Below are 20,736 nucleotides of genomic sequence, written 5' to 3'. Positions count from 1 at the left end.
TAGGGTTTGGTCATCCATTAGCTATTTTTAATATGGTCAACAAGTATTTCTTGAACTAGTCAAACTGACTCTTCTCAATGTTGAAAAATAACTTTTTACTGTGTCATTAGAGAAATACACATGAATAGGGAAGTAGGTGTTCATCCTTGAATGAATTTGCCTGGACTCTACTTCTCAGTGTTTTCCTTGGATGACTGTTCTTCATTCAAAAACAGATGTGCTGTGTGTCCAGGCTCCTCTCTCCTCATTCATTAGCATATATTCCACAGCTACTCAGTTACTTTTAATTTGAATACCATGCTAACAACTAAATTTCAGTCATCAAATAGGTATATTTTTACACCAGTACATTTCAAGTGATTGTGATCATTTCAGAATTTCTACAACACCTAATATTTGAGTTTTGTGAAATACAACACAAGCTTTTACAAGTAACGGCTTGTATGAATGCACAAAGATCTTCAAATCAAGGATTTTAGTTTCGTCCTCCATCTGTGAAAGGATGGAAACTAAACAATCCAAATCTTTTGAAATGCCCATTTTAATGAAAAAACACAATTTCAAAATGCTTTCCTAGATAATCTTGTGTCCATGAGTTTAGTAAGTCAGGGAAAATCAGTGGCTCATAAGTGGAGAAGTTTAGTGATATGAATTGTACATAATGGAGAACAGCAAAATGAATTCCCAGTCACATAGTGTCCTTCCATTTGAAAATGCTCCTAGTACTGTGCTAACAGCAAGGAGAACAGTAAATCCTAATAAGTATTTAAAAACCACAGCAAATTATAAGAAATAACAGACTTCACACTATCATTTTTAAGATTTCCACTGCGATCTGAAAATGCAAACTTTTTTAAGGGTGACTGGATATTGGACTCCTGCTATTTTATTATCAATCATTGAATATAAATGTGAAGTTAGCTCATCTCTTCCCATAACTATGCTTTTGTACATCACAGCTACACAATCCAACTTGTTTTTTTTTTTCTGACAAACTGAGGCTTTCTGTGGATGGGAGTTTATTTCATCAGGATTTTTCTTTATTAAGGGGAATAATGCATGATATATTTGCATCTCAGAAAGTTTGCATTGCAAGCCTAACTTATTATTTCTACATCACATCCTCAAAAGAATACATACTTCAGAAGACTTACATCTATACATTTTTGGCTGCTTTGGAAAATATATTTTCTGTCCTGAAAGATTCCTAAATTTAAATAAATCTATCCAGAACTAGGTGAATACCAGTCTAAAGAGAAATAAAGTCTGGCTCAGAGTGAAAATACTTTTCAAAACGCTATGATCAAACATTTTCAAAGTCATCACATTCGAAATCCTGAAAATTTTTGTTAACTTTTTTGGGATTCATAATTATGAAATGGACAATTTGTATACAGTAAAAACTTAGAAGATAGTTTATTCTTCATCACTGCAAGGAGAAGAAATTTTCAAGAGTAGATCAGAGTGACGGCATATAAATTAACATTTATATGTTCATGGCTCTGAAGAAATTCACTATTACTCCACAGAACCAGTGCTTCTAGTTCCTTATTAGAATTTAAGAATTCAAAAATATTATCAACACTGTTGGCTAGATTAATAACTAATTTGCTGATGTCAAATTACATCCTGCTTCCTGTTGCTATATCTGTCCACTATGGAAAAGCATGATATAATTACTATTGACCTTTTACTGTTTGATTAATGGCAAAGTTAATTTATATGATGTAAATAAACACATAGCTGTAACTCAAGTATTACTATAGGTTATGAAAAAAAAAAGATCACAATGCTATTGTCAGGGATAGATGTTGTTTCTACAGGTCACCAGCTACAGAAGCACTGGCATGGTCTGAAAATATGGACACGCTTTTAGCCAACCAAGGTAAGAAACAAGTAACAATATGTTGAGAAAGACAATAATTGAATGTGAACTGTTCAATTTTGAAAATGGCAATCACATTATAAAATATAAGTTTGATTGATATTTTAAGTATAAGACTTAACGGTCTCGTGAAGTTAAATCTCCAAAGTCTAAAGGGAATTAAGTTGGGTATAAGATAAGTTTGTAGATATTCCATATATGAAAACAAAAGGAATTTTTCAACTAGTGAGTGAGAAGTTTTCTATTTCCTTAGTCTCACCACCATTTGATGTGCATAATAAGTGCCTGCCTTTGGTACAGGTCGAAAGAAACACAGAAACTGAAAGTTTAAATAAATCCCTTGTTTTCTACATCCTGTAAGCTCAAATAAAAAGGATTTTAATGCATGTATTTAAACTGAATCACTTTCCTTTTACAGAGTACATAAATATATTTAAATATATGTATATATGAATATAAATGTGTCTATATATTTATATTTAATAAGAAGTGTCAATAGGTAATTTTGATTAATTATAAATAAAATATTCTGCTTATCGAAATGAAATAGTTGTTTACAAAATAATCACAAGGGTATCTACAACTTCTGTTTGTGTTATAATCTACCTTACACCATTCTGGCACAACCAGGGAGCTAGAACTTCTTCCTTTTCCTTCCTTCCCTCCTTCCTTCTTTTCTTCTCCTTCCTTCCTGCTTTCTTTCCTTCCTTCCTTCCTTCTTATATTTCTTTCTTTCTTTGTTCTGTGGTAGTGGAGGTTGAACTCAGAACTTCATGCTAACTAGGCAAGTCCTCCACCACCATGTCCCCATTGCCTTTACTTTTTCAGTATGTCTTTTAAGATAAGGTCTTTACCCAGACTGTCCTGTGCTGCAGTCCTCCTATACCCACTTCTGGATGAGCCGGGTTTATAGGCATGATAACCATTCTTGCCTAGAGACAGTGCTTATATTTAAGACTGTTCATATTAATGGGATGACATTTCCATTTTAAGTTAATAAAGTAAAAAAGTATCAGAAAATGTTGATAAATGATAAAGCCAAATAAATTCTTCAGTGCATTGTATTCATATAGAAAGTTAGATTGAATTAGGCAAATTTAGATAAAATTTATTAATCTTAAATGACTAACTCCTAAAACATTAGCATAAGTAATCCACATAACTTCCACAATCCAACTAAGGATATATATTAAGTATTTTAAAGATACGAAGTTTTGAATGGCGTGTTTCTTTTTTTTTCTTTTTCTTAAGGGTATAATCCATGAGACAGCTCAAATTTGTTGAGTCTCTGTTGGTTGTAACATAGCAGGCTTCAGAGCAGAGAGCTTATATAAGGCAGCACTACAAAACAGAGGCAAGGAGGGCCCTGAATGAGGGCGAACACTGCCCTCTGCAAACTTCCTGGAATTTTCTTTTTAATACTACATAAAGTAGCAGCATCATAGATTGATCTAAATGGTTGTTTGGTTTTGCTTTTACAAGTCCAGAAAAATAGCAACAGCATGCATACTTTTTAATACTTTAAATACCTAAAAGATTCACCAAATTACCTGCTTTTGTCAACTTGAGAAAATACTTTGTATATACTGGCCATGAACTTTCCTTCATGTAGTTTTTACTTTCTATTGCTGACCTGCTCCATTTAACACCCTCTGCTATATCTAGCAGAAGTAGCCTTTCCATTCTATGTACTCCCCTCTAATAATGACATTAATTGTATGCAGTGTACCATTCCAAAGTCATTTGGCATCTTTTGAATATCCAAGTTGCATGCAAAGAATGTGAAGGTAGGTCAAAGAAATACTGTGTCCAAGACAGAGATAATTCATCCCTGCTTGAGTTGTTTAAGCAGCTTATTCTGTTCCCTTGCATGCCAAACTAAGCTGTGGAAGGAATGTCTTGTTAGTTTTGAGTGGCCTTTCATTAAAACCGGAGAGAAGCAGAAAATAGTGAGAGTTTCTTGATCTCTTCCCTTATCTTTGGGATGCATTTAGAAAATCCCCCTAGAGAGAAAGCTTCATATGTCTTAATGACACACAAATAAAAAATTGCCAGGCATGAGCCTGCAGTATTTTTCAGTGTTATTAAAGTATTCTTTGTCCTGTATATATAAAATAAGCTTTAGCACAGACTCTGTTTAGACCTCTCAAATGCATCATTGTATGGACCACATTGAGGAATAATTTTAGTTAATTATTACTAAGAGGATTTTTATAACCTAAATTTCTATCCCAGAAGCTTCTTGGACATATTCTTAAATGCAAGAAATGTGCAGTTAATTGAATTTTTATATAGTGCTTACTTATTAATGACATCAACACTCTCAAATATTTCTGAGAATTTTAATTGGTATCTGAAATCTTTTTCAGTGACTTGCTACTTTAACATTTCAAGAAATGAGAAAAAATGCTAAATCATTTTAATCCAATGTTTTTAGACACTTAAATCTTGTTCAGGAAAATATTTTCTTTTGCAAAATTTTACTTCAGCTTCCTACATGCAGAAACCTACAGAAAAAAAAAAACTGATTAGGCTCCTTTCCATGAACTTTTTTCTTTATTTTCTTTTCTCTGGCCACTTTTTCCTATTCTCTGATTCTTCATTAAACTTCCTATTCCCCACCTTGGAAACTGAAGCATTAGCTCTCAGCCTGCAGCTGGGGAGCTGCTTTGAGCACATGCAAAGGGGCTCTCATGGCAGGTGGAGGAGGAAACCACCAATGTTTTGGAAGGCAAATTCTTCTGAGTGGCAAAAGCACCAATGTATGTTTTCCTCCTGATACATATACAGCTTCAGCTATGAGGAGACACTGCCATCAGAAGAATGAGACTATGAATCTGAATAACATGACCTTAACACATTGAATTAGTTTGGTCAACAGAGGGGAAATAAATATGATCTTTCTAACCTTCTATCTAACCAACGTAAACTCTTAACCATACTCAGTCCTAGAATATTTAGCAAGAATCACCATCTCAAATGAGCTGCAGGTATCTCTCAGGGCAGCAGAGAAGTCAGGGTTTTAACAGTGTTCGCAAATTTGAATGTCTGTCAGAGCAGGGAATGATGGTGTATAGTTGTCTGGAGGTTAGAAAAGGGGAAGGTGCCACATGGAATCACAGAATATAAGACATGACTGTGGGCCGGCCACTGGTGGCCCACACCTATAATCCTAGCTACTCAGGAGGCAGAGATCAAGAAGATAGAGGTCCATAGCCAGTCCTGGACAAATAGTTCTCAAGATCCTATCTCCAAAATAGCCAACATAAATAAGAGCTGGTGGAGTGGCTCAAGTGGTAGAGCATCTGCTTAGCAAGCATGAGGCTCTGAGTTCAAATTCCAGTACCACCAAATAAAAGACCTGACTATGCTTATTAAACTTTAAAAAGTGCATATACTAACCAAGACAAAGGAAATGAACCTGCAAGTCAGTGTGACCATTTGCAGCCTCGTCTCTAAATGCACCAGAGAAACTCTTGCTCTGGTGCATACCAGGAAGCAGTTGAGAATCAGCATGCCCAACTACCATGACGGAGAAAGGAAGACATCAATATTTTACTAAAGCAACATTGAAAAAAGCCCTTTGTTTCCCTTACCGAATTAAAATGCCTATTACCAAATAAAAGGGAGAAGAAGCATACACACTGACTTGCTGCTAGTCACTTTCTTGGCCTAAAGATTTCATTTGTCCACTGTAGTTACACAAACTATATAGTTACACAAACAAAGGGCCAGCATCGTCCCTGGCGATCTATGCCCAAGCCAACACAGCTTCATCTTCAGTATCAAACTGCATTTCCTCACCAACTCAAGAAACAAAGATATTTTTACTTGGAAGATAGTATATCATTAACTTGACCTAAAATCATTACAAAATTAGATCTAAAGAATGAAGTCTTTAGGGTTTCCTATGAAGTAATCTTCAAGACCTTTTGAGCATACCTCCTAGACTCTTATCTAGAAAGAAGAAATACAGCTTTTCTTCCTTAATGGAGTTAACTAAAGAAATACAGGCACACATATATTAAGGTTATAATTATAGATCAAACATAAGGTTTTCTAAAGTTAGAAACTGGAACATACAAATGTTATAACAAGCAGGGTGATAATTATTTGCCAATGAATCCTTAGTAAATGCTCATACTACACAATGTACTCATTTGGGCCATATTACTGCTCTGTATGATGTTTTGCAAAAGTTTATCTTATATGTTTTATAGCTGGTCTAGATGCTTTTCGAACATTTCTAAAATCAGAATTTAGTGAAGAAAATGTTGAGTTCTGGCTTGCGTGTGAAGACTTCAAGAAAACAGAAAGTGCAGAAAAAGTTGCTTCCAAAGCTAAAAGGATTTATTCTGAATTCATTGTGGCTGATGCTCCTAAAGAGGTGAGTGAGGCACTTCAGGATGTTGAAGACTCAGCCCCTATTGGATGTGTTCCAATTAGAAGCACATTTTTAAAACCCATTTGAAGGGTCATTAAATCACCCCTATGGTTTCCTATGGAAAGCATCAGTAAACTCTTAAAGACCAGAATTCTTTAAGATGATCCTCTGTTTTTTATTGACTAAGCAAATATTTTTCAACACCTGCTAAGAGACATATCTGACCAATATTTCTCTTTGTGTTTCCACATTCAGACTTTTGAAAAATAGTGTCTAATGTCTCAAATTAAACAACTGTAAAGTCAACTTAACAGAAATCCTGTTTAAAAGATTGTTGAATTTCTAATGTATTTTCATTTTCCCTTTGGAAACCATGGAGTGAAATAAAGTCAATTTTCTATAGCATTCTTGAATTCCCTTTTTAAAGATTAATACCTAGTCACCAACAACATAAATTTTTCATTTCTTATTATTTTAGAAGTCCACTTTGTGGTCTATAATAATGTCTTACTTTCTAAAATGGGGTTTTCCTTATCTCCTTTGGGGAGTTGGGGGTGCTGTGGATTGAGCTACAACCTTGGGCATGTTTTGCAGGGATCTACCAATATCGAAAGACATCCTTTTCACTATGATGCTGGATTGTGTTTCCTTTTTTATGAGTCTAAATTAATACTGGTTGTTTTAGGATAAATTATTAAACATTGTCTATAAACAGTCTTCTAACAAGAAATAAAGGATTAGTTGCAGCTGAATTCAAAGTAATAAATTATCAATTTTGACAAGGTTGTTTTATTTCTAAACTTTCCTTCCAAAATGAATGTATGCAGTATTAGTTTAAGTAAATAGTATAACTATTATTTTAGTATATAAATTTATACATTTTCATAGTTCACCCATGTAATTAATCTTGACTAAAGTATAACTTAATTTATGGCATTTTTTTAGTATTTCCCCTTGAACAGTTTCTAAAAATGTGTAATAGTTATGACGAAATTCATTGAAACAAAGTATATATACATGTATGCACAAAGTATATATATATATGTGTGTGTGTGTGTATGTACACACATAGCATGAAATCATTGCTTCCTATTATTTCCCATTAATTGACAATTTAGTTGTTGACAATTTAAAGTGCATTTGCCTTTCATATTTTATACCAAATGCTGCCTTCAAAATATTTCAGTGCTATAAATTTCAATAGCATGTACAGAAACGTGTTTAAAGAGAAAAAGTGTTGAAATTTCTTAAAAACTTTTCTACATGGTATAAATCCTGAACATATCTCATTCGTCATTCCCTTCTGTTACATGTAGATGTATTATCTTGCCTTTTATAGATGAGGAAACTGAAGCACAGAGAGATGAAATAGCCCTCTTACCCAGTAAGAACCTGGGAGTGGCAAAGAAAATCGCAATTCTTAGACAGCATTGACCCTTCTTTCAAATTGGACCACTAATTTCATAAAATTTGAAAATATTCAAAGAAAAATAGTTCTGGTTGGCTAAGGGAAATTTTTATCTTAGAATATTTCTTTTGCTTTCCTTAGAAAAATTTTAAATGATATTTTATATTTCCCTACAACACTGACATATTTATATATTTATAATATATTTTTGATGGTACTAGGGATTGAACACTTGGCCTCATGTTTGCAAGGCAGGTTATCTACCATTTGAACCACTTTGTCAGTGCTTCATGGATTGGTCATTTTTGAAACAGGGTCTCACTTTATGCCCAGGTTAGCCTGGACTATGTTTCTCCTCATACAGCTGGGATGACAGGCCACTTTGCCCAGCTATTGGTTGAGATGATATCTCACCAACTTATTGCCCACGCTGGTCTCAGACTGTGATCCCCCTTGGTCTCCCCTTCCATTGTAGCTGAGATTAAGGGTGGGGGCCACAACAGCCCTAAATGTTTATAATGTTCCCTTATATTGAAAAGAAGATTGGTCATAAGAGGATGGGAAATATTCATTGAAGAGCAAATTATTTATGTTGATTGTTATTCTGTGAAACTATAAAATAGTATCAAATCACTCCACAGTGCAATAATTAAAACTTATATGAATTCAGGGGCTCAGAATCAGAGTACATACTTAACATGTGAAAGGTCCTGGGTTCAGTCCCCAGCACCAAAATTATATCTTGAGAGCTTGTTTGGAGGTTCTAGCAGGGGAGCGCAGCTACTCGTATACCCTTGACCGAAGAACGGTCCTCCTCTATCAGGGATGGTCGTCCTCTTCGACCCAGCACGCAGCTTCGGGAGGGACGCACATGGAGCGGTGAGGGAGGAAGGGGACACCCGCCTAGCCAGCCAGATCAGCCTAATCAACCCTGGCGATCAATGGGGTGACAGATGTCGCAGCCAGATCGCCCTCACATCCCAAAATTATATCTTTATCTATATCTAGCTAGCTAGCTATACATATAAACACCAATCCAGGAGTTTCTTAATTCAACATATAGTTCAAAATTAGTGTAAAATACTTACTTCTACTATAAAAATTTTTACTTCTAGATTCAATTAAAGGTAAAGACATGAGTCCTAAAACAAAAATATATCCATAAACAAGATATTTTCATAGGTCTTTAATATGTGACACTGTAATATTTGTGTCTGGCTCCAGTTATTTTCAGGAGAGAATAACATTATTTATTGATTACTAAATAACAGAATATGCTTATTCTACACAAACTATTTATCTCCTAAAATGAAAATCCTTGGATAGAATGAAATCTTAGTCTAAGAAAAACAGAATAAACACATAACACAACGTGTTGTAGCAGGCAGCCCTCAATAAGAAGATGTAAGAAAATAAATTTAGTTGAAACTATGATTTGTACCAAAAGATAATTGGCTCTAGTATTAAGAGTGTTTCTTTAATTATTTGTGTTAAAATATAATTGTGTTAAAATGAACTTTATAGAATTAAGAAAAATGGCAAAGCAATAAATTGTTATGCGCAAAAAAAGATGAAATTGCATTATATTTGAAAGGATATAATGGTGGAGTAGTAGTAACACAGAGTATTAAAATAAATCCTTTATTTTAAATATAGTTAGTTTGAAACCAAATCTTGAGGGAAGAGATAGATATTTGAACTATCAGTAGAGAGAACTCTATAACTAGTCATCTAGAAGGATTACATATTGTTAGTAATGCCAATTTTATTCTCCATTCTGTAGTCTTTTTATTTTTGCATTTTCAAATGTATCTTCTCCAATGAGCTAAAGTTATATCAAGACTTATTTCTATTATGCTAGTAGCCAACAGTCTATCTCCAACTATAGACAGATACAATGATTTTGTTTATTTATTAATTTCCAAAGGCTTCATTTCTTAATTGATAGTTGAGTTTCTATTGTGCACTATGCTGTTAAACCTAAGGAAAGATAAGACAGTCATTGTCCCTGAATAGATAAACAAACTATATGGATTGGAAGAATCCAGTTTAAAAAAATTTACAATAAACTTTCATGAGCATTTTGACAGGAACATACAAAGTGAGGTTGTAGTATGCAACAGAAAAACCCAAATTTGGGAAATCAGGGAATGTAACTCAAAAGAAGTATTTAATAAGCACTAACCAGAAATTTGAGTATAGACAGAAATAAGACAAGAGAAGAAGGGGGAGGTTAGGAGAACAAGAAGAAGAGTCAAGCAAAAGACTTATCACTGCTAGATTAGGCCAACAGTAAAAGTGGCTAAGTGTTGTATGACTGACAGTATATTGAGCCAGCTACACTTTCTGGATTCCAATGATTTGGGTGTTCTTGTTCATTCCATTTCAAAATAAAGGGATCTCTCAGAAAGAAAGAAAATTTTGAGTATGCATGGCTGTGTGTGTGTATGTGTGTGTGTGAGAGAGAGAGAAAGAGAGAGAAAGAGACAATGAGAGAAAGAGAGAGAGAGACACACAGAGAGAGACAGAGACAGAGAGAGACAGAGAGGCACAGAGACACAGAGTGCAGAACCAAAGAAACTGTAAGGAACCTGCACAGTGCTCTCACATGGACTACTCATTTCATTGCCACCTTCACTGTCTTAGGGAAGTACTATCCATGTGTTACAGGTGAACAATGAACTGAACTTCAGAGACAAAATATTGAGCCCTGCAGTCATTAGAGCCCCAGAGGAAGGAGGTCTTTAGTCCATGATTTTACATTTCAGATTCCTTTCCTGGATCTACTATTCATTTTTAAGTATTTGTGACATAGCTTGTGAACTTTCATGTTTATGCTAGAGGCAGAAGTATAAAATTATCTTGTCACATAGAAACTATTTTCTTTTATTTATAAAACCTTATTTCTCCTCTTATTCTCTTTCTCTCTAATTTGTATCACTTCTTAAACTATAAAAATCCAGATTTACAAATGGCATTCAGAGGAAAAACTTGTTAGTAACATTTCTGAAAATAATCTGCAGAATCATTTGTTCTGCATTTCAAGTTAAAACCAAGAAATTCAGTCATTTTTAAAATTTCCCTGTGCCACTTAACTTTGGACTACTGTGTTGGGGTTGGTGCAGAAAATCAGTCAATCTGACTCTCTTTCATCTGTTTTGGTGTAGCTGTAGCATTCATACATCTATTTTTCACAATCTGTGCGCACTGATTTTATACATGTCATCTCCTCTTTGCAACAGAAGTTAGAGAGACATCTGGTTTCTACTCAGTTCCGTTTTTATTTTGACTGCTTGTCTAATTAATAGAAGTATGTTTGAATTCTACTTTCCTCCATTTCTCTTAACCATGTTAAGTATTAGTACTCCTTCCCAATGTGACATCTACTTCTGTTGCCAAAGTCAGTGACAACAAGTGGACACAGTTCTGCCCAGGAATGGATTCCTTCTAGATGTTGCAAACTGCTGTTTTCAGCTTTAATATTCACCCTTGAGAATATATTTCAGTATATTCATTTGTCTTTAATGATGCCAAAAATTAGCAAGATTAGAAGTGTTAGTGGTGATTAAATAGAATTTGGTAACCAAAAACATGATTATGGATGGCTTTAATTTGAATAGTAACTTTTGAGCTCTGTTGTGAATAAGGTGTAAGATCCTGCCTGCTCAGTTTTTGTAAGATATTTAACTTATGCATGCACACATCCTTTGCATAACGACAGTCTCCTGCTCCACTATATATTCTACTTGAGGAAAGGCTACCTAATTTGAATGTGGGAGCACAATTGAAAACTTTTCATTCAAATTATGTAAAAATATATACAGCTCAGTTTAGGGTCACAAGAGAGCCAACAGGTATAGTTTAAAATGTATTCTTCCTGTGAAAATAATTTGTTGAAAAACAAAAGAATTTAAAACTGCTGGTATAGAGAAAAGAAATTTTGCTTGCATAACTTTCAGTTAACAAAACCACATGAGTATTAAAATATTCTGGATCTTCATAATAAAATTATTTTTTTCAACAACTACCACACACATCATCACAAAACAGTCATTTCAACGCAGTGGGTTGCTGTCAGTGTCAGCTGTGTCAAGACCTTTTCAAAAGTGACAGGATTTAAAAGTCTCTAAATGGTTGTGGTGACATCTTAACTGTCACTTCATAAGAACTATAATCCAGCCTTGTGTTTTCTGAGATTGGCATTGTAGTAGTCTCAGATATCTAAGATAATTCATGACCCTTCAAAAAATTAGCAAATAAAATATGATTCCCAATGTTCTTGAAACTAAAGAGTATTTATGCAAGCAAAAATATAACTTAACACATATATATGCCACATATGCATAATATATGCAAAACATTTTTTCTTTAGTTGATACCACCTTAGCCCATGCTCAGAGCCCCATAGTCTGAGTTGCTTAGCAAAGTAGAATCTCTGAAGCTTCCAAGCAGCTCAGGGAGTTGTTGGAAAGTCTGACTTTCTACAGGGTCACCTGATAGGTTCCCATCTTCAGTATAGTAAAACCTCGGCATTTCATATGACTTACTATTTGAGGCAGGAATTTATCTAGGTGCCTTCTGGTTGAATCCAACCAAAAGTCACATTTGAGATGAGTGCAAAGTTGAGGATGTAGTTTACAGACATGGTCCTGGGAGTACCTGCCATTGAGGAAAAGACACATGGATAGGTAGATGTCCATATCCTAACTTCTTCACTTGATTTTTCTTGTTGAAATTCCAAGGGAGTCAAGGAGACAAGTCACTATGGATAGCCTATTCCAACATGTCACCAGGGCTGACTTCTAAGGGGTATTTAACCAAATTTATCACTTCCTCTTAATGAAAATATCCTGCATTGGCTTCTTGGACTGGATTTCATCCTATCCTACTGATTGCCCTTCAGTGACTTTTTCGCCATTCCTACTCATAACCCACCAGGCACTGTAAGGAACAGAGATAGTCCTCATTTATTATTTCCTTACACTTTCTCTCCCTGTGATTTCATCCAGCCTCATGCCTTTAAAAGACCATCTCAAAGATTATGAAACCAAAGCTTTCATTCAAAGCTTTTTCTACCCAAATCTTCTCCAGCTTCATTATTTGAACTGGAGAATTAGTGACCTTTCTGTTCTTCAAATATTTTAGCTCTATTATTGGTAGTTAGTTGTCTCTTGATTTTTCTCTTTCTCTCATATCCAATATCTTATCTATCAACACTTTCTGTAATTCTTTAGAATATTTCTAAAATTCACACATTCCTAAAGACTTTTTACTTGCCCCATATCATAACTATTCAGTCACCCAGTCACCAATCCTATCCATTCTACTTTCTGAATATATTTGATGCATGCCCTTCCCTTCATTTTCTGTAGTATTACCTCTCCATCGCCATCCATTGTCCACCAGTCTGAATCAGTTTCCAAGTTTTTCTTCCTTGTGTCTTTAGCTAGTTGTTAATATCACCTAGGATGCAGTGATATTTCTTCTTAAATATGTACTTACATTATTCTCTTACTTAAAATTCTCCTGATTGGTCTCAGGATAAGCAGAAGGTTCCCTAACAAGACCTGAAAGGTTCTCCAGGATCTGTCATGTTCATTCCTCCTTAAACTCTTTTCTTTCTTCCCTCAGAACCCTCCAGGCTTCCTCCAGTTCACCCTTCCAGGGGAAAATACCTTCTTTAATTTTTTCTATGCACAATAAAACTCCAAAGGTCAGCTTAAAATCTCATTTCTTTTAGGAAGCTCTTCTTCTAGAAAACATATTTTGCTTTTTCAAAATCTGTCTTTTTGATTTACTTTTCATCTTAATCTTCCTTGTATCTTGAAATCCTAGCACAGTTCCTAAGCACGTACTCAGCAAACATGCCAAATGAATTTTTTTTTTTTGATTTTACCTGGAATTTATTCTATCTTCTTTTTTTTTTTCATTTTTCTTTTATTATTCATATGTGCATACAAGGCTTGGTTTATTTCTCCCCCCTGCCCCCACCCCCTCCCTTACCACCCACTCCACCCCCTCCCACTCCCCCCCTCAATACCCAGCAGAAACTATTTTGCCCTTATCTCTAATTTTGTTGTAGAGAGAGTATAAGCAATAATAGGAAGGAACAAGGGGTTTTGCTGGTTGAGATAAGGATAGCTATACAGGGCATTGACTCACATTGATTTCCTGTGCGTGGGTGTTACCTTCTAGGTTAATTCTTTTTAATCTAACCTTTTCTCTAGTTCCTGGTCTCCTTTTCCTATTGGCCTCAGTTGCTTTAAGGTATCTGCTTTAGTTTCTCTGCATTAAGGGCAACAAATGCTAGCTAGTTTTTTAGGTGTCTTACCTATCCTCACCCCTCCCTTGTGTGCTCTCGCTTTTATCATGTGCTCAAAGTCCAATCCCATCGTTGTGTTTGCCCTTGATCTAATGTCCACATATGAGGGAGAACATACGATTTTTGGTCTTTTGAGCCAGGCTAACCTCACTCAGAATGATGTTCTCCAATTCCATCCATTTACCAGCGAATGATAACATTTCGTTCTTCTTCATGGCTGCATAAAATTCCATTGTGTATAGATACCACATTTTCTTAATCCATTCGTCAGTGCTGGGGCATCTTGGCTGTTTCCATAACTTGGCTATTGTGAATAATGTCTCAACAAACATGGGTGTGCAGGTGCCTCTGGAGTAACAGTCTTTTGGGTATATCCCCAAGAGTGGTATTGCTGGATCAAATGGTAGATCGATGTCCATCTTTTTAAGTAGCCTCCAAATTTTTTTCCAGAGTGGTTGTACTAGTCTACATTCCCACCAACAGTGTAAGAGGGTTCCTTTTTCCCCGCATCCTCGCCAACACCTGTTGTTGGTGGTGTTGCTGATGATGGCTATTCTAACAGGGGTGAGGTGGAATCTTAGTGTGGTTTTAATTTGCATTTCCTTTATTGCTAGAGATGGTGAGCATTTTTTCATGTGTTTTCTGGCCATTTGAATTTCTTCTTTTGAGAAAGTTCTGTTTAGTTCACCTGCCCATTTCTTTATTGGTTCATTAGTTTTGGGAGAATTTAGTTTTTTAAGTTCCCTGTATATTCTGGTTATCAGTCCTTTGTCTGATGTATAGTTGGCAAATATTTTCTCCCACTCTGTGGGTGTTCTCTTCAGTTTAGAGACCATTTCTTTTGATGAACAGAAGCTTTTTAGTTTTATGAGGTCCCATTTATCTATGCTATCTCTTAGTTGCTGTGCTGCTGGGGTTTCGTTGAGAAAGTTCTTACCTATACCTACTAACTCCAGAGTATTTCCTACTCTTTCTTGTATCAACTTAAGAGTTTGGGGTCTGATATTAAGATCCTTGATCCATTTTGAGTTAATCTTGGTATAGGGTGATATACATGGATCTAGTTTCAGTTTTTTGCAGACTGCTAACCAGTTTTCCCAGCAGTTTTTGTTGAAGAGGCTGATATTTCTCCATCGTATATTTTTAGATCCTTTGTCAAATGAATTAATTCAAGGAAGAATATAAATAAAATGGCTAGTTTTCAGATATATGTTGACCTTTTTTCCAAAAAAGGTGGCAAAATTATTAATCATTTTATAATTGTGATATATTTATCATAATGTGGCCATATGAAGACTTAGCACATCACTACTAATATCCGATTAAAGTTATTTTAACAGTTAAAATCGTCTTTAACTATTTTGACAGTTGTTTTAGATTTAAAGCCATTTTTCAAAATGTTTTGCCACTGGAGAACACAGAGTCAGAAAGGCAAAAAAACAAAGAAAAGATGGAACAGAACATGGGGAATGAATATCTTCTTTGCTTATATTTTTAAAGGATATCAAAAAGAAGCAACTAACAAAACAAATAATGAAATACAGCAAATAATTGACAGGCTAAATTCAATTTCTGAACTATTGAATTACCTTTGTAGCAACAAATCTCTCTCTGAATAAAAATTAAATAGTTGACATTAACAGAAAAGCTTTGTGTCCAAGTCTGCCTAAGCAAAGAAACCAAACTTAAGATTTAAACAATAAAACTTGTATATAATGACAAAAACATCATACTGACATTTCTTCAGTGACCAAGGAAGGCTTCTTGGAGGATGTTCAACTTCAGCTAAGTTATATGGAAGAAGGAAATCTTTACAGGACCCATAGAGATGAGAGGAATTTTGGATGGTGAGACAGCATGAACAAAAGGTAGTGTAGGGCAAAGATTCACTTCGGGCAAAGAAAATAGACGAACTTTATGAGTGCTGCTAGAGACAAACAGAAATTGATTTGAAAATGACATAATAAAGTCAGAGAGTGAGGAACACTGAAAATAATGGGTTTTCAGTTGAATATTCATATGACAAAAGTGAAACTTTGATGAAACAAACTGATACAGTAATACTGTTCACAGTGTGGAAAGAAAATGATGTTATAAGAAGCATAAGAGAAGAAAGGAAAAAGGTTAATTTTTAAAGCTTAAACTAAAAAAATAAGGATGACTGTGAAGTTACAAGATCAAAGGCACAATTTTGCAAACAAGCGATCAGAGAAAAAAAGGTGTCAGAGATGACTCCTATGTTTCCAGCTTGAATGACTTGGAGAAAAATAATGACGTCTTCATAAACATGTAGGAGTGATATTTTGTTACTGACATTAAGCTGATTTGACAAGATGCAACTTCATAAAACTGCTGATTATCTCCTGGGAACAGGGTAACTGCTCCTCACAGCCATTTTGAGCTCATGTTGGCAACAACTTGTAACAAATCAGGCACATCAGTAAATTAAAAGGAGTAAGAGAGAAGTACAAGTGGGATACATTTCAATAAGTATTAGTTATCATTATTATGTGCAATGGAATCATTTTAAAATTTAAAATGATTTTGAACAAATGTAGAACCATTTTTTCCTTGATTTTTTGCAACATACATTTATTGAGTCCTTACTCAATGTGGAGTCATAGAGAGGGTTATACAAAAATGTAGATACTCTCTAAATAACACAAAATCTTTTTAGAGGTGAGAAAAATTTTAAAATCCACAAATAAACTCAACAAGGTAGTTGTTATTGGAATTTAGCCTTAAGGATAAAAAGGCTTATGAAAGGACTTAGATAAAAAGAAATGACTTTTGGTTAGATTAGGATGGTATGAAAAAAATGTTCAGAAGTGAAAATATAAAGGAATTTGAGGGGAATATTATACTTTTGTTGGAACACAGGGTACACATAGTAGAAAGGAAATGTATAATTTAGAGCCATGTTGTAAAGGTCACAATTCCAAAATAAGAGATTTGGAGTATTTAAATAGGATATGAGGAGTCATTCTAAGTGTTCATTTCTGATAAAAATTGATGATGATGATTGTGATGGTGATGGTGGAGATAATGATGGTAACTCCTCACTGTGTAGCAGGTTTATTCATTAAAAAAAAAAAAGACTCTCCTGATGAGTGGCTAAATAGTTTAAGATTAAGTTGTCATAGTTATCATTAGGGGAGATAATAGTTAAATAAGTCACAGATGATGCTGTTATAGAATTAACAATGTATCTAACTAAAGAAACAGGCAACATATATTCTCCTATCTCCATAACATAAGATAGGTTTATGAAACAGGTAATCAGTAGATATGTAAAAACTACTGCAAGGTCTTGTTAATAGCCTCTTTTCACCGATCCCCACTAAGAAGTAGGCACAATGCTAGGTTCATCATATAAGTTATCATACTACTTCTCTACTTTAAAACCTTTAGTGCATTGCTATTGCTTATAGTAGAAAACAAAGAATTCCTTACCACAGTGGCCCAAGACATTCCTTTCTCCCACCTTATACTCATCCAGAAAGAGTAGCTCTTCAGAAGGTATCAAACTGTTTTTTGCATCAGAACTCTGCATTTGTTGTTTATTCTGTTGTATTTCCACAGATTCTTAGCTTCTTATTATTCAACTTTACATCTAAAATAATATAATTCATTTCATTATTGTTTATATTTTCACAAACAGAGTCAGCATTTGACGTATAATAGAAACTCATAATTATATATGGAATCAAGAAACACATGAATCATCTTGCTTTAGTTCTCACATCATCTGATTCAGGAACTATCAGTAGATATTCTGAATCATCTGATTCAGAAGTATGAAGGCCAATCACCTATGGTCACCAAGGTCATCTTTGAAAGGACATAGTTGAAAATGATCCCAAAGCCTTTCCATGCCCTTGCATCATTGTGTTGTGTAAAGGAGAAACTGATGCCAGTGTTGGGTTCTTTAGGGAAATTTCAATGCCTTATTTAGAAGTTTGGTAAAGGACCAAATTCAGTGAAAGTGACTGAATGAATAAAAATATCAATATATTCTAGGAACAATAAATATCTGAAATCCCTAAAGAAAGAAAATATCTCTGAGAAAGTAGCTCACTTTTGATAATTCTTTTCCAATTTTTTTCTTCTTTTCTGCTTCCTAAAATAACATTTATTAAAATATTTTATATTATTTTATCTACCATTCAATCCCTAAAACACTTGAAGATATGTATAATCACTCTTCAGTTTTATACCTTGAAAATTGAATGGGAAATGAAACCATAGAATTTGCTTCACTCACACAGCAGTAGCAGCAGAGGAGGAGTAGAATTGTGTTCTGTTTATGATTTAATTTCTTATCAATGTAGCACAAAGGACCGTTGATAGTCTTTCCTTCACCAGACTCCCAAAGTCTAGCATTTTATAATCTCTTCCATTTTCCCAAGAGAATTTTCTTACTATCCAATGAATATTTATTAACTGTTACATGATAGGCTTTCTGCTAAGTTCTGGAAAATGGGTAAATAAGATACAACACCTGTCTTTGTGTAGCTTATAATTTGAAGATTCATATCTCTTTTGTATTTGGTGAATATTTTCAGTTTAAGTTAGTTATCATATATAAAAAATTGTCTACTTCTGTGAATATCCTAAAATATATATAGTGTTGGACAAGTATCTTCACTAGAGAGTTTGGGGGTATTTTACATATTTTCAGGTTATTAGTGTGTTCCAATATAGTGTAACTCTTTTAAGATCCTGAGTAGGATACTTATGTGTAGTAATGTTAAAAGGACAAGAATACACACACACACACACACACACACACACACACACACACACACACGTTCTGTGAGGGATATAAGAGTCAGTAAAAAGGAGATGTTATTTGATTCACTTACTAAGCAAAAAGAAATAAAAATTAGACAGAAAAGCAATGTTTTGGGGAAGCTATGAAGAATAGGAATGGTGGATGCAATCTAGTAAATTCTAGTTACATTTCTACTTACTGAAAGTAGGTATTCAGGTCAAAGTACAAGAAAAAATATAAGTGGGAAAAGACATTTAAAATTATAAACCAGTGGTTTGCTTTTCACTTAGCCTTTTCTTTTAATATCCAAATAGGGCTTTCCTTCTGTGTCCTCTCAATGCCACCTCTCTTAGCTACAAAAAGTAATTAAGCCAAGTTTATGCTCTGTATTTCAGAAAATGAATGCATGGCCTTTCTGCTGTTTTGCATCAGATTATCTTTGTGTTTGGAAAAAATCAAATAATATGTGTATCTATTGCCTTTGTCAACAATATATTTTTTGATTGGACTAATCTAATTATAGGCAACCTTGCTTTCCGCAGATTAACATTGACTTCAGTACCAGAGACCTCATCTCAAAGAATATTGCTGAACCAACTCTCAAATGCTTTGATGAGGCTCAGAAATTAATCTACAGTCTCATGGCCAAGGATTCTTTTCCTCGATTTCTAAAGTCAGAGATTTATAAGAAGCTGGTAAATAGCCAACAGGTTGCAAATCATAAAAGATGGCTTCCTTTCTTGTGAAGAAGTTAAACGGAAACTAGTAACTATAGTCCAAGGCTAAAACGTTTGAACTGTACAAACACAATGCAAAAATGTTTTAAGGTTCAGAAATCACTTTTCTGAATTTTTAAGTCCTTTGTTTGGAATTTATTTCTTTTATCAGGTATTTAAAAATCTACAGGGAGAGGACAAAGTGATTTTGTAGAATTTTAGCCCATAAGTGGATCTTCTTATGACATCACTAACACAAGGAACTATATATCTTCATAATGCAGAGTGGAAAGATATCTAGCACCATAGACGTTCTTTTAAATGCCATTTGCATTATTTAAAACCTCACTTCTGTAAGAAGAAAACTGAACCAAAACACAGCTTCCATTTAGTGTATTTGACTGTTTTTCTTCAATGGTTTGTTTTCAATCATTAATGTGATGTTTGTTCAAAACTCTATGTCTCTAACATTAATTTAAAAGAATAAAAGAATTTTAAAAATTAAAAGAATAAATGCACATGTACATGTATGTCTGATAGTGCCAGGAACCGAAATTTTTCAATTAAATTTTTATTTAATTTTTCAATTAAATAGCATCACATAAGCTTATAAAGAAAAGGGCCTTGAAGGAGGGGCATATTTATTCTGTTATATTGCAAGAATATAAAAGAAAGAGGTAGAATAAGAAACATAGATAAGTCATTAGATGATAAACAACATGACAGTGACTGTCGTATAAAATATAAAAAGATTCATATATTGTCTACTTACTTGTGGGTTTAGAATTGATTTAATAATTCAGCCCTGACAAATGTTCATAAAACTCAAATAAATTTTCAAATTTTTATTTTGAGATTTTTGCTAAAATTGCTTCATTATATAAATTCTTGTGATTAATATGAATTATTTACTGTTAATATGAGAAATTACAAAGAGTCAACAGATCTTCAATATTTCTATTTTATTTGCACATATTTGATTTTCTTTATTGCTGTTTCCGTTTTGAGATTGAACATTTAGAAACTAAGGAAAAATAGCACAACTTACTTTGTTTCCACAAACTATACATTTGATAGACAAATTTTTTTCTCCTTTTCATCGTGAAAAGTAAACATTTACACACATGCAAATCGAATATTCCCTGTACATTTGCAAATTCTATAAGGTACAGCATAGTACAAACTGGTGCTGACGTATTTAGTGTGCATTCTTGTGCATTGACTGGAAAAAACAGATTTAGTTTTCA

The 20,736-nt window shown here is 34.1% G+C and overlaps 1 protein-coding gene across 1 annotated transcript; it reads left to right on the top strand.

Annotated features, from left to right (window-relative positions):
• Nucleotides 1–661: 661 nt before the first annotated feature.
• Rgs21 (regulator of G protein signaling 21) lies at nt 662–19,519 on the top strand. The gene is made up of 4 exons (XM_074044775.1): nt 662–762; nt 1,824–1,885; nt 6,106–6,272; nt 19,316–19,519. Exons 1-4 carry the CDS (start codon nt 662–664, stop codon nt 19,517–19,519), a joined length of 534 nt encoding a protein of 177 aa, XP_073900876.1.
• The last annotated feature ends 1,217 nt before the right edge of the window (nt 19,520–20,736 follow it).

The sequence above is a fragment of the Castor canadensis genome, chromosome 11 (genome assembly GCF_047511655.1).
Source record: "Castor canadensis chromosome 11, mCasCan1.hap1v2, whole genome shotgun sequence".
NCBI classification, from domain to species: domain Eukaryota; kingdom Metazoa; phylum Chordata; class Mammalia; order Rodentia; family Castoridae; genus Castor; species Castor canadensis.
Note: the sequence above shows the minus strand (reverse complement) of the source record. Positions and strands in the feature narration are given on the sequence as shown.

Excerpts from the sequence above, each read along its gene's own strand:
- Rgs21 (XM_074044775.1), top strand. The coding sequence starts at position 662 with ATGGAGAACAGCAAAATGAATTCCCAGTCACATAGTGTCCTTCCATTT. Across the intron at positions 763-1,823 it reads AGAACAGTAAATCCTAATAA|GTCACCAGCTACAGAAGCAC; the intron begins GTATTTAAAAAC and ends TTGTTTCTACAG. Across the intron at positions 1,886-6,105 it reads CACGCTTTTAGCCAACCAAG|CTGGTCTAGATGCTTTTCGA; the intron begins GTAAGAAACAAG and ends TATGTTTTATAG.